The sequence below is a fragment of the Triturus cristatus genome, chromosome 2_2 (assembly GCF_964204655.1).
Source record: "Triturus cristatus chromosome 2_2, aTriCri1.1, whole genome shotgun sequence".
NCBI lineage: Eukaryota > Metazoa > Chordata > Amphibia > Caudata > Salamandridae > Triturus > Triturus cristatus.
This window is the reverse complement of record NC_140582.1, coordinates 473,494,630-473,509,826: the sequence shown is the minus strand read 5'-3', so window position 1 is coordinate 473,509,826 and position 15,197 is coordinate 473,494,630. Positions and strand designations below refer to the sequence as shown.

The following is a 15,197-nucleotide window of genomic DNA, read 5'->3' as shown; positions in this document are numbered from 1 at the left end:
GAATTGAGTTTACGTGAGTTGAGGGTTTCTTGATCCGCCTTTGACATGCTCCAATGAGGACACCAACTGTCTGTCAGCTTTTTGCCAATGCTTGCTGCCCATAAAAACTAAGTATTTAGACTCGTATTGTGTTAAGAATGCACCATATAGCAGGGCGACCAACTTTCTGAGGTAGTCGTGAGTCAGAAGCAACCTCAGCATCTTTGAGTATTGGGTCTCAGTCATGTCTGCCCCGAGGTGCGTTTCAGTGCATGTCAGTGCTTTGTTTGTTAGAAAGTGGCAAGAGTCAATCCCATAGTTCTCCCCAACCTCTTACAATGTAAGCAATGTATTATGCATGTACACTCCTCCCAGGTTGACAACCCCGCCTTCTGTCCAAGGTTTGTTGCTATGTTTGATTAACCTGGTCTCAACCAACAAACAGTGATTTCCTGCTGCTTGGCACTAAGTCCTACTTGGACAATTCACAGAATATACATTTTTCCATATTAAAACTTTCCTTGAATGTACTTATATTTTTTTTCGTATACATTCTTCCTGAATGTTATATTAATCAAAGGACGACTTTTTATTATAAATAAAGAAACTCTAAATGAGTACAGACAAACCAATTGAAGCAAATCTTACAAAAATGTAAAAATAGCTCACTCCCTTTGTTAATTGAATTTGATTTAAATATAAACCATCGTAATCATGAGAAAAGTTCAGTTTAACGTGATAAAAACATGCTTTATTTATGATCAGCAGGGTGTTGGCTGATTAAGGAATAAAAAGAGGTTGAATGCCTGACCAAATGTGTTAACCTGTAACTAAAAGATTTAAATCACATTGAGGTTCATGTAATATTTAATCTTCTCAATAGCGACATGATAAGTGCCATTGAGATGGTTAAATTAGCGCCAATTATTGAATCTTCCCTGTAACCCACTAGTCTTGAAGTAATAAAAAAATACAACCTTTTGAAGGAATGTCATTGCCAGCATCTAAAAGTTGGGAACATACTGTTGCATGTGTGCCTATTGGTGTAATATATGTTCTCTCTTTGCAGGTGCCTTTGCTTGTAAAATGGTTCCATTCGTCCAGTCAACAGCTATCGTCACAGAAATCCTGACTATGACCTGCATTGCAGTGGAAAGGCACCAAGGAATCATGCATCCACTGAAAATGAAATGGCAGTACACTAACAGGAGAGCTTTCACAATGCTGGGTGAGATAGTACTGTCTGAGCGTCTACAACGAATCTCAGTCTACCTTATTTTGTGATCAAATTCTGTGAATTGCATTTTCATTTTGCTTAGCAACAGCCAACATTTATGAATCTCACTATTCAAATGTTTCAAGGTGAGTATATATTTCAATGACATTTCACCTGTTTGGGCCTGTAAATTGAGTACATGGAAATGGCCAAGTACTCTAGCCATTCAGCCACACACTACTCACAGGTAAGTTTGTCAAATGCTACCCTGGGCCTGTTTCTCAATCATTTGGGTGAGGTTAGCCGCTACTGTGCTTATTACACAGACAATTTCATTTGTGTGCAATCATTTCTTCTAAGAACTATTTCATAAGCAATTACAGATTGGTGAAACCAACCACATTTGGATCAGTAGCTTAGGCAATCTCAAAATGATAGTGATAGCCATTATCGAATCTACCACAAAAAAAATCATAAAGAGGTTTCCTAGTGTTTTAATAGTGCCTCCAGAGCTTTACCTTCCATAGCTCCTGGCTGGACTCCATAAAAAGATTTCCTGGTAGTTTCATAGTGCCTTCAAAGTGGTTGACTCTCTAAATTGCTGGTGGTATAATAGTTCCACTGGAAATCAGGCTCCTACTGCACCCGGATGGACTCACAAAAATAGCCCCTAGGAGAGACCTTTCCGAGTCCAACTATGTAACCGTGGAACCATTCCCATAAACAATGATTGGTAAAGCCACCAGTACTCAGAGCACCAACAGAGACCAAGATTGGGTCTACCTAATCATCCTTCTGAAGAGCATTTTGGGACCTTGACAAGGGGTATAGGAGCCCTATATTAATTCTACAGTACAATTAAAAGCAATGCTATTCAGTGTTCAGCATGTTGAGAACTTTCTCAGTCTTGAGTACTTTGAAGTGGAGTATGGTCGTAAAAGGGTCCTGAAACTTCTGGGCAATGAAGCTTAGATATTCATAAAAACCAATGACTAATGACTGACAGAACTTCTTTTGTAAGGTGATGTGGGAGAAGAAGGGGCTAGTTAAACATATCATACATTTCAAACCTCAAAGAAATAAAACAAGGCAGGGTGTTAAGATAAAATACTCAAACTATATTTACCCCATAGAATAAATTGACTATATCTGCAATACATAAGGTGGGGCCACATTTTTGGAAATGCAGAAAAGACTGCTGACGAAATTGAATGTTTCATAATGATAATGCAGCAGCGCTTTGAAGACAGGAGCTTAACTTTTTCTTTCAGTTAGACCTTTTAGTAGTCAGATAATTACTGATAATATATTACAATTATAAAGTACATATGAATCACAAGTTGCATATAAATAAAGATTTCATAATAACAATGGTACAATACAATTAGCCTTGAGTTGAGGAAACTAAAACTCGCAAATGAGGTCTCCTGCAAAAAATTGAAAAAGTAACGAAAAGGGAAGATATGAGCACAAAGTAAAATATCAGGCAAACATTATAATTGCTTCATTTACAAGGTTTTAAAAGACAGGTGCAGTGAAATGTAAAATTGATTAGGGTAAACAAAGAAGTAGGACTTTCTAATTTAAAATGCATTGGCAAAGCTGATAGGTCAATTTGTATTTTTAGTTGTAGGCCACACCTATTGACTTTGAAAATGCGTAATGAAAACAAGTTAAGAAGAACCAGGTGCAAGAAGGTGCAGATAAGGTGTGAACAGTGACCTTGGGGATCCCATCCCTCTGAGCCCAATAAATTTATTAAGGGGAGGGGTCATGCGGCCCCCCTCCCTGAGCCTTTAATAACCCCACGGACCCATCCCCTGGGGCCAGCTCACAAGCTACGTCCTGAGGAGCCCACCTCCGAGCCACAGTGGTTTCCCTGCCTTCAATGGTGTGGCAGGGAAACTTGTGTTTGCTCCTATCTGGCGAGAATATGTTCAAATCTCCCACCAAACGGGAGCAAACACAAAGTCTGCTCCCAGTGGGCGGGAGCTTTATAAATACTCCCCCCAGCTGGGAGCCAGCTTGTATTCTGTTTCCATGCCTGCACTGATGTGGGCAGGGAAACAGAATAAGATATTGCCCCGACCCAGAGGGAGAAGCATAAATATCTGCTCATTCTGGGCTGGAGCAAAGCCTGCTCACTGTTGGCCCCCAACGTGTTGTTTGTGGGTGCCCCAAATGGGCACCAGTGCACCCATGTATTTTAAAGGTAGGCCCCGGGGTCCCCAGGGCAATAATAGGCTCATAGAGGAGTGAATTCGGCCCCTATCACTTTGAAAATAAAACTGTGTTCCCACCAGTTTTCAAGCTGACGGAAGAGACCAAAGAGACTCCAGCGTGTTTTCCTCTGATTTTGATGACAAATTCTTGGTGCGGAGGAATATGAGGACACTTCCACCAAACAAAGAAGCCCTTACTTCATATAATTAAGAGGAACTACTCTTGTTTGGTGGAGATTAAACTCTTTGTCTGTAGTCTCATCGACGCTTTAGGAGATATTACATTGACAAAATTACACATGCACAGGTCACTAGAGACATTACCGCATGGTCCTTTATGAAGGTGTAATGTAAAACCTGCACTAGACATTCACCCAAGAGGTAGTGCTTACTGATTAACCAGTAAAAAGTTCACCAGATGGGTAGACATTTTGTGGATTATTGTGGACTCTTCTTGGATAAATATAAAGGGTCCTGATGCTCAATTCACAAAGATTAAACCCCAAAGGGAAGCACTTACAAATATAAGCATAGTAGGTGCCACAGTTTAAGCTCCACTTCTGTTAAGGACAAATAATCCTAACTTCTTGTGCTTGGCCAAGGTAAATCAAGGCTGTTTTCTCTACAATTCCACATTCAAAAACGATCTGAAAACCTTGATGACAGTCCAAAACAAGTGGGTTCTTTCTTTTAGTTTCCAGTTCTGAGAGTAGAGTCAATGGTTCTCCCTTTTAATTACAGCTGAGTATGTAAATGGGTAAAATCACCTACGAGCTCAACTCATTTGGCCCCCTCTCCTTCAATGTTAGTAGTATGCATTGCCTCTTGGCCCTTTATGCAGCAGTAGTGTAGAGTATGCACTAGACAAATCCAAAGTAGAGTTCTGGTTAGATGTGACAACCTTGGAAATTCACTAAAAAAAACAACGGCTAAAGTACTGCTATAGAAAGGTGCGATAAAAAGATTGTTTTTGGTTTTTAAAAAACCTTCGAAATTCACTGAAGAAACCTAAGGTTAAAGTGACATTAAAGTTAGGTGAATTTGACAACATTAATCTTGTGAACTCTAACAACAACAGAAATTCACAAGTTATAGTTAGCAGAGCTAACAATAGCTTGCGCCCTCGCTGTGCACTACTTAAGGCCTCACATATTATATCACTGATGTAATTTGAGATGTCTTCGGTGATGTCATAAATAATGTCAGAGAACATGTCATAAGTGATGTGATAAGTGAATATGTGTAAATATATGATTTTTTTCTGTGAATATATATACATTTGATAAATAGAAGTTACAAAAACGTATTAAAGCATGATGAATTCTTGTTATCATGAAAGCTTTGAAACGCTCTAATAGATTTTATGTGAATCCGTGCCATCCAAGGGAATGCAAAGCGATTAGTATCTAAAGCATTATGATATACTCCATTTGATAGGAGACAAAAAGAGCAAGACATGAAATACTTCAACTGAACTTTGAAACTATAACCAAAAGAATGTTATAAATAAACACGTGTATATGTATAACTGCTGACAGATTTCCAGTACTAGATGAGGTGAGTGTGGTTGCTTCGATAATGCTGCATCCATCTTTACAATGTAGAGGCTCCGTTATCACTGAAAATTGGATGTTTATGTGCAGGGTGAGAGGGAGAAAAAACCAACATCATGTTTCCAAAGACTCTTTTAAGGTCTGGTAAATGTTTCTTTCAGTTGAGATAAGGAATGATGCTTTGCCAGTGAAGACTGCAATTTGAAATAAATCCTTGTGGATAGACAAACTTGAAATACAAGTAAAAGGAGATAGGATAAAGCTAATAATTTTCATTCCCTTCCAGTATACACCATATATGAATTTCAAATTTGTGTTATTTTTTTTTTTGCTTTCTTCCAATTCGTAGCTCTAAACATTGTTGGCAAAGATAGATGGATTTACAACTAAAATACACCTTCACAGTTACCATCGTAACTTTACAATTTTATTTTGAGTTGTGCGTGTCCCTTTTGCGGGACTCCTTCATGGTGGTAGAGGGCCCGCTGATTAGGCCTTCCCTGGTTTCCCAGCCAACAAACCACACAGGTACACAGGGCATACAGTGCAGCAGGAAGATTCAGTGTGGGCTATTCTCATTTACTTTATAGCCTCTAGCCATGTCTGGCCAGAAGACTTATTTCATGCATATCTAGGTGAGGGAGAGTCAAGCGAGTCTGGGTGGCTCACTCCATCCCTTCCCAACTTAGTCTTGAAAATCACTTTATTTAAGTGTGCACAGAAAGTCTCGGAACTGATGACTTAGTTGTGGATTCGGCTGGAAATTGTATCCCTGACGTGAGCGGCTCGGTAAGCCCTTGGCAACTGGAGTGGCTTGTGTGTCTTGATCCAGCGTACTGTCTTCGGTCACATGCCTACGCTCTCCACCACTGATAGAGGTCTCATCATGCTCATCAGTTTCAGGCCAGCCGGTTTCTTTTGTGTTTTCGATTTGAGACCCTTGTTGGGTTCCAGCATCTATCTGTTCAACCACAAGATTCTCCTGGTGACTGTTTGTCTTCCTTTGTTTGATTAAACCATGGTTTCATCAACCTTCAGCACTGTCCAAATCCCTGGTTCGTAAGGTGTTCTGAACTTCCACCCTGGTCGATGGTCTCTAATGACTACCATGTGTCCCGGGGAAATTGTTCATGTCCTCGTTGTGCGCGTATTACACTGTGTGCGCCAAGCATGAGTTTCCTGTAGGTTATATGGTAGTGTCGTCCATCATGGATATGTTAGAATAGTGTCTTGGCGGGGACCTTTCAACACCAGAGTCCATGGGCCTGTTGAGTGGTACAACGAGGTGTTCCGCGGTAATCTCGGATCAAAATACACCATGGTGGTGTTGTTGAGAAGTGCGTCTATATCTTCTGGAATGCATCTTCTTCCATTTGGCTCCACGTCAATTTTACATCCACTTTTGTCGGGGCTCTCAGTGGTTCCGCTAAGGCTGTTAGGCTGGAATAAACCTACCACAGTTGATTTCTTTTTTTTTTTTTACTTACACTGTCCTGCCCCCTCGAAAGGGCAGTGGTGATGGGCTTCTATACGTGAAGATCTTGGTGTGTGAGGGGGTAAGTGGTGCCTTTGGCCAGAGGCAATTGCACTGCTGGACGCCCATGACATTAACAGATGCTCCTGTATCAATGTCAGCTTTGACTTGGGATCCGGCAATATGGAGGACACACATAGGTTGCGGTCTCTGGTGACTTTTCAGCTCTCTTATTAATTAGATGAGAAGTCTTCTTCTTCCTCATCTAGGAATGAATCTTCCAGCCAATGATTTTGTCATTGTGAGGGTATAATTACATCTGGCAGTGCCAAATTGGTCAGGGACTGTTGACACATTGCCATCATTGGCAGTCTACCACCACGGGAGCTTCAGTTCTTGACTCTTTTCTGGCAGAGAGATGCAAAGTGGTTACTGATTCTGCAATTACAGCATGTGCTGCTTTGTGCAGGGCAATCGTCGATTGGGTGATCTTCACGGTGCAGGATCCACATCGAGGTCTCATGGGCGAGGATCCACGTGTCTTGGCAGTTTCGTTTTTGCTTTTCATGCACATGGTGTCAGATCCCTCAATTTCGACGGTGGGCGTGCTCTCTGGTGTTTGGGTGATGGCCAGTTCCATCTCAAAGGCCCTTGTTGCTGAGAGATCGTGAGACCTTGCTACAATCAGGATATCTTCTGAACTAATGTTGGGCTGTATAAGGATTATGCTTCGCAGCCTCTTGTTGTGACATCCCTGGATTATTTGAGCCTTGATTTCCTTTAATTGGTCATTGTTGAAAATGGCCCATTTTGCAGGGTTATCCCTAAACCTTTTGCTTTTTCCTCCTATTTTTTCCTGACCTGTGTGTGTTTGTTTTAGGACTCTGGGCACTTGCCCACTGCCAATCAGTGTAAAGTGCATATGCTCTCTGTGTAAAGTGTATTATGGATTGGTGTTTCCATGATTGTCCTATTTGATTTATGTGTCACTCCCTGGTAAAGTGCAATGCGAGTGCCAGGGCCCATAAATCAAATGCTGTTGGTGGGCTGCAGCACTGGATTGTGCCACCCACGCAAACAGCCCGTAAAGTGTAACTCTGGCCTGCCATTGCAGAGCCTCTGTACAACCTGGGGCTTCCATGTCAACTTGGCAAGTGCACCCACTTGCCAGTCCCTAAACCTTCCGTTTTCTACATGTTAGTCACCCCTAAGGTAGGCCCAAGGTACCCCTGTGGGCAGAGTGCATTGAATGTGAAAGGTAGGACATGCCCTGGTGTGTGTGTGTGGCATGTCCTGACAGTGAATGACAGCCTACTTCGTTTTTCACTAGTGCAAGGCTACCTCTTCCTCATAGGCAAAAATAGGCAGTTTGATTATAACATTCTATAATCCTAACTGACCCAGGGAACATGGTAGACATTCGAGTTTAGTATGCCTGAACTCAGAATGATAAAATACATATTTTAGTGAAGATGGTTTTAACATTCTGCGTTTGAAAATATCACTTTTAGAAAGTAGGTATTTTCTTACCTAACCTTCCAGCCTGCCTCTGCTAGCTTGTGTATTGTCTGTCTGGTTTGTGATTGACATGGGCTGGGGAGGCTGCAGGAGACAGGGTGAGTCAGCACAGGGCTCAATAGACCTATCTGCACATAGATGGGTGGGAGGAGTAGCACCTGTGCCTGCCTTCCACAATGCTGGCTCCACCTTCTGCGGTGCGTCTGATGACCCTGATCTACACTGACAAAGGAAGAAGGTGCACACTGGCAGAATGCACCCAGAACTGGTTTGAACTAGATACAGGACCTCTGCCTTCAGAGGACAAAGGATTTGGTGGTATAAATATTGGGGCCCAGACCCCAGAAATTAAATTACTTCTGAACTAAGAAACCTGCCAGGAAGAAGGACCGAGAAAGCTGGAGGAGGAGTACTGCCCCTATGCTGCGTGTTGTTGGGTTGGCCTGCAGTGGTTGCTTCTGTCCTGGGTAGGGAAAGGACTGGGCTGTGCTTTCATCATCCTGCAGTTAGAGTTTTCTCCAAGGGCTTGAAGTAGAGCTTGCCTCCTGTTGAAAGTCTCAGGGACAGAAAATACTTCAGAGAACTCTTTTGGGATCAAGAAGACTGCCAAGAAGAAGAGCTGGAGAAGCTGTGAGGAGGAACTACCACTTTGCTGTGTTGGCCTGCAGTGGCTGCTTGTGTCTTGGGCAGTGAAATGACTGGACTGAACTTTCTGCATTCTACTTTCTACTTTTGTAAGTTTCTCCAAGGGCTTGAGGTAGAGCTTGCCCCCTGTTCAAGAAGTCTCAGGAACAGCAAATACTTCAAGCCCGACGCCGTCTACGACACCGCTGCCGACTCCACGTCCTGAAGGCACCGCAGAGGGCACCTCCGCACCGCAACCTTGGTCTTACCAATGACGCCGCCACGACGTACCGCCCCCATCCCGCACCGCAGCCTTGGACTACCGACACCGGTGCCATCGACTCCACTTCGTCAGCCAACAACAGCGCTTAAGCAACGACGATGCCACTGCTGCACCATGACCTGCCAGCACCGTGACGAGCACCACCTTCATCTCACACCGTGACCCTGGTCTCACTGACGCCGCCATCTGACGCCGCCACCGAGCCGCTGCTCACACCGTGACCTGAGGGCACCGCATGCCATACCGCTGCACCACAGCACCCGACGCCTGCCGACGCCAGCGCTCCTGACTCCATCAGAGAGGAGATCGACCTGCAATGCATGTGACAACGAGAGGTCATCGACGACCTGTATTTCTGAAAGGTACTGTTTGTAGGTCTTACCGACACCGTAGCTGACCCGTGCCGCCGCGGTCAGCCGGAACTGTTTGGATTTGTTTGTTCATGACGCTGTGATAGCCCCGGACGGAGCTATCGACATCAAGGAACTGTTTTTCAAGGATACTTTGATAACTGAAGATTTTTGAGTACTGTATTGTGGATTTTTATCTCTTGATCTTGTCTTAAGTATATAAAAAATATTGGATATTTTTCTAAACTGGTGTGGTGTCCGTTTGTACTGCTTACTCTGTATTACTGTTGGTTATGTGCAAATTCTTTACACACTGCCTCTAAGATAAGCCTGACTGCTCATGCCTAGCTACCAAGGGGGTGAGCAGGGGTTATTTTAGGAGTGTAACTCCCTTACCCTGACTAGGAAGAAGGGTCCCTATTTGGACAAAGGACTAGAAAACCCCATTTCTGACATTGGTTGTCAGCGGTGAGGATAGGACTTGTGTTTGCACTTGACTTACAGTGATTGGTGTGCACTACTACCATATCGCAGACCATTACGTACCACATACTGGTTCTTTTTCTGTTTGGCCTATTTTTGATCTTGCCAGTTTGAACTTGCTACTTCAACATGCCTGAATCTAGAGCATCATCAATTGCATTAATGGAAATTGCCTTTGAGGAGGATAGGTTGGAATCCTAAAACGTAAAGGAATTGAAAGCGATTTACAAGAACCTGAAAGTCCAGGTAAGAGGCCTCACCAGGAAGGATGAGCGACAAAAGGCGCTGAGAGCCTGGGTAGAAGCCAGACATGCCAGTGGGCAATCTGGTGATCTCAGTGGAGAGGTGGAGGAGCCTATTACTAGCGTGGATGTGCTTTTGGGAGGGGGGAACCCTCCAGACCAGGCAGCAGTAGCTTGTCCCCAGAGGAGCTGGAGGACAGGCGGGAAGCAAGGAAGTTTGAGTTGGAAAAGCTCCGGATGGAGAGGGAAATGGAAGACAAAAGAATAGCCATGGAGGAAAAGAAGATGATCTTGGATCATGAGCTTAAAATGAGAGAGCTGGAGCTGGATTGGGAAGCCGGTAGGGCTTTGTCCAGCCCAGATGGTGGCAGCAAAATTGTAGTGTCCAGTACTGAGGGTGAGGTACACGCACACACAGATTTGGAGCCCTGCTTCAAGGATGGGGTTGAGATACACCAGGGGGGTCAGGATTGTGAGGTTACTCCACTGGTGCGCAGTGTCCCTGAGGTGGATTGGAGATCTGGCACAGGGGATCATATTCCTGGTAGGGGGAGGGACACTCTACTGACTCTGCGGTCAGCCAGAACTGTTTGGATTTGTTTGTTCACGACGCCGTGCTCTCACCATGACCTGAGGGCACCGCACGCCATACCATTGCACCACAACACCCGACGCCTGCCGACGCCAGCGCTCCTGACTCCATCAGAGAGGAGATCGACCTGCAATGCATGTGACAACGAGAGGTCATCGACGACCTGTATTTCTGAAAGGTACTGTTTGGGGGTCTTACCGACACCGTAGCTGACCTGTGCCGCTGCGGTCAGCCGGAACTGTTTGGATTTGTTTGTTCATGACGCTGTGATAGCCCCGGACGGAGCTATCGACATCAAGGAACTGTTTTTCAAGGATACTTTGATAACTGAATATTTTTAAGTACTGTATTGTGGATTTTTATCTTTTTGGCTCGTCTTAAGTATATAAAAAATACTGGATATTTTTCTAAACTGGTGTGGTGTCCTTTTGTAGTGCTCACACTGTATTACTGTTGGTTATGTGCAAATGTTTTACACAATGCCTCTAAGATAAGCCTGAGTGCTCGTGCCAAGCTACCAAGGGGGTGAGCAGGGGTTATTATAGGAGTGTAACTCCCTTACCCTGACTAGGAAGAAGGGTCCCTATTTGGACAAAGGTGCATGCCCTTGCCAACTAGAGACCCCATTTCTAACAGCGCACTGAAAGGTGGTGCACTTCCAGTGCACCTCCTAAAGACAGCCCTCTGAAGGGGAGAAAGGGGTCCCATGGATGCCCCAAACATCCCCTAGTAGGCGGGCGCAGTCACTCTTTGCACCCACCTACTAGGGGATCTCTTTCCCCTCTTGAAAATGCAAGTGGATTGCTGCCTGAACTGTGAAACATGGAGAAGCTTTTAAACTGCTGTTTCGTACTTCAGTTGAATGCACTGCCCCGGTGGCAGCGCATTCTTTCTAATACTGTGCACTCCCCTTGTTTGCACCCGATGTACCTTTTGAGAGGTGCATCATGGAGCAAACAGGGAAAGTGCACCATATTCATTATACACCCCCAGATGCGGTATAGATTTTGTGGAGTCGAGAATGAGAAGCAAACATATTTATTCAGCAGAAGCATTATCCTCGCTGACACCGCAAAGGAAGAAGAATCACCTATCTTAAGCAAATCAGTCAGATCATGTGTTACCACTAACACTCAACAGAACAGCAGAATATATATATCTTGCGGTCATGTAAAATTAAGAAAGTATCGGTGATATTTCCTGTGATGGTTTCCCCGTGTTTTCCATCAGGAAATGCCCAGGGGCCGTAAACTAGAGAAAAAACTTTAACCAGAGAAAGAAGCAAGGCAATCTTGTAATAAGGAGGCAGCATTTTTACTAGATCATTGAGGTTTAAAATCAAGCTGTCACAATTTGTTTGAAAAAAGCCCCATTCCAGTGACCGCTTCGAAACAGGATTAATAATTTTGAAACTGTTGAAGAACCAATAACTGCATACTATGGACATTTTAGTATTCAGAAGATATGTGGTACTTTTAATGCAGCAGTAAAGGTTTGCACCCACACAATACAATAATTTGAACAACACTGTTAAAATATGGTCATTGCACACGGTGCCTGAAGATTAAGGGAGAGGATGTGGGGAACTGGGTTCGAGTCTCGGCATGGACACTCAACACCCTGTGATTCTGGGCAAATCATGTAACCTCCCCGTGCCCATCAAAAATGAATGTGTCTGTCTGTAATACAACTGGTGCTCATGTGAAGCACTCTGATACCTTTGGGTCAAGTTTGTGGTATATAAAACTCCGAAAAATAAATAAATAAGGAAACCAAGATGTCACAACTTAAGAATGTTTGGTATTTACTCCAATGTACATGTTTTTCGTAAAATTATTTCTGGTTGCTTTTCTCGAGCTATCTGAATTGGATATATCTGTCCAGAGGCACTCAACTTTCCACTGCACTAGTGCTGAACAAAAAGCGAAACAGTATTTTTTGTCTCTGCAGCCAAGTTTAAATTGTTGAAAACAACCTGACACTACTTTTCAAAAAGTAAGCGGTTCAGCGAGAAATGAAACAACGAAGAAGGAAATCTAAAGGAATGATATATAGTTGTTTTAGATGGAGGCCATTGATGAAGAGTTTATGTAATTAATGAAGATTTTTGTGTCATTGCTAGCACATCAGGCTTCTTAGATGACTTTCCAGGGGCAGGAGGAGCAGTTTGAGATTGGGAGGTCATTAATATCATGCCATGGCTACATTTTTGGCTACTGTGGGAAAAGTGCGCTACTTTCTTTAGTGATGGATGCTCTACAGTGACTAAGTTTTAAGGTATGATTGGCAGCATGGGCTTGTAGTTATTCTTTTAACGTGTCAGAGATTACTGCATGACAAATACACCTTTTTTGTAGGACCTAATCGGCCACCAGAAGAGATGAAGTGGTGTAAGAATGGCTAGTCATTTTGTTTTGAGGGGACTAATTCAGCATTCCACTATTAATGGTTCTTTAAATAATATATTTAAGCCATCCTGTTTTACGTTTAAGCCTATGATAACTGATAAAACCCCACTGAAAGTGAAATAGCCCTCACCAGTGTAACATATAAACACTGAAAAACACACCACAAACTAAAAACCATTCAAAGAAAGCAAAAGGATAATGAAAGAGTCACTATGTTTTCTTCCTGAAGGGCCTGATACAATTTAACTTTGTTATACATGTTAGCAGCAAGAAAGACTGGGCTAACATTATTCTGCTTGAGTTTTGTTGTTTAGGGATGTCACTAAAATATTGTTTAATCTTCGTTTTGCTTTTTTCAGTGTTGTGATGTTTGGTCTAAAGATGCAGGGTTTAGAAGCATGTTTTAGGTCTTGTTTAATTATTTGACAGACTTGAGAGATTCAGGAAATAGCAAAATCATATTTGATATTTTGGCTGCGTTTGATTCTTTCACTTATAGGTAAAACGACTGGTTTCATAAGAATATTTCCCAATATGTACCATCACAATTACCCACAGAGAATGGGTAAAACCGCTTGATGCTTCAGCTGCTTTCCTGGTGAGTCAGTATTGATAGTAGGTGAATTGCCGAGCACCATCGGCTTTAAACATTAAATGCAAGGTGTAGTGACCGGTATATGTGAAAACAGTGCTGTCACCAAGCATCTGGGATAGTGGTGAAAACATGATACCAGACTTTTGGCATACATGGAATGCAGTGGCACTTAGAATGCTGCTGAAAAAAGTTCTTACCAAGTTTAACAAACATTGGAGTGATATTATCAGTATTTGCAGTGATTCAGCTACGTATGTGAAGAAGTTGTGTAATGACCTGTTAAAATCGATACCTGAGCTCAAGTTACTCCCTGTAAGAGATCCTTGCCACTTGCTAGATGGTTTGCTGAAAACATCTTTACAATCTTTAGAGTTAATGATGAATACTATGAACGTTTTAGTCCATTCTGGTGCACTGTTATGTTATGCACTGGAACTAAAACGCAAATATTTCTAATTTTGTGCTTTGTGTGGCATCAAAGAATGAGTAATCCGAACTGTCATTCACCATGTGGTTCTCTATCTTAGAGGCTGTGAATGCTATATTATGCATGTGGCGAAGGTTTACAAATTTTTGCTGAGTGATGATGCCAAATTTAAGAAATTTGATTTTTATAGGAAAACATGAATGCTGTAGTGGACATAATTAAAAAACTAGAGTTTGAAAACTGCCTTGTCTACGAAGTGTTCAGCATAACTGGTGTAGATGTGAAACATCTACTTGAGAATAAGCTGGGCAACACTTTTAGTGACTTTGGCACTGCAACCTGTTCCATGTTAGAGTGCTTGCCACTTGGTAAGAAAATACATTTTAAGAAGCAATTCAGGATATAACTCTGAGGGCATATGCGGCCAGTTCAACATGTTTGTTGCAGAACCTGTCCCAGAGAATCACAATCTTCAGGTGCACCAGTGCACAGCATGGAAAGCTATGTCAGTGACCAGAGCTAGCAAATTGTGTATTGGCTGTTTTGGTGTTGCCCGTCTCAAGTGCCAATAGTGAGAGGGCCTTTTCAAGGATAAAAGTTTACATGGGAAGAAAAGAGCAAGCGTGCATGACCAAAAACTCACTGAAGAAATATTGCATGGTATATTACAATACGTTTGATTTGCAAAAATGTATTTGGACCTCATATACACTGTAAGTACACTGTCAATACACCATACACTGTTAGTGAAGAAAGTAAGCAATAATAAATCTAAAACATTCCATAAACACCAGAAAAACACCGTGTAAACACTGTTTTTTTAAGGTATTGACATCACTTGAAAGCACTGCAAAAAAAAAAAGAATTTATCGAAAATAGAAACTGAAAACAGGAAAGCATAAATATATCTAGCAATCTAACTTTAAAGAGACTAGTTTCAAATGTGCTGCTTACTATAGCAAGACACTGAATGAAATAAGTGAACTTTTATGTTAGACCTTGAAGTTTATGGGATGAATTACCCTTTACACATATATCTTACTCCTTGCAAGGCCATGAATCAAACCAATTTCCCTAAATTTCCTAGGCGTTCTTATGGAGATCATGCTTAACAGGATTTTGGAAGAACTTTGGCTTGTATGGGAAGTGCTTGGTGATGTGCACGTTTAGCAAATGTGTGTTTCAAACATGATAAGTCAAGCCTCACTGCCCTTAAGCAAGTATTGTTATA

The 15,197-nt window shown here is 42.5% G+C and overlaps 1 protein-coding gene across 1 annotated transcript in view; it reads left to right on the top strand.

The window, feature by feature from the left end:
• QRFPR (pyroglutamylated RFamide peptide receptor) overlaps window positions 1–15,197 on the top strand; it is a 633,745-nt gene that overhangs the window by 251,275 nt on the left and 367,273 nt on the right. The window contains exon 2 of the mRNA XM_085641574.1: window positions 1,049–1,207. Coding sequence (XP_085497700.1) covers window positions 1,049–1,207 — 159 coding nt within the window. The remainder of the gene's footprint in view (window positions 1–1,048; window positions 1,208–15,197) is intronic.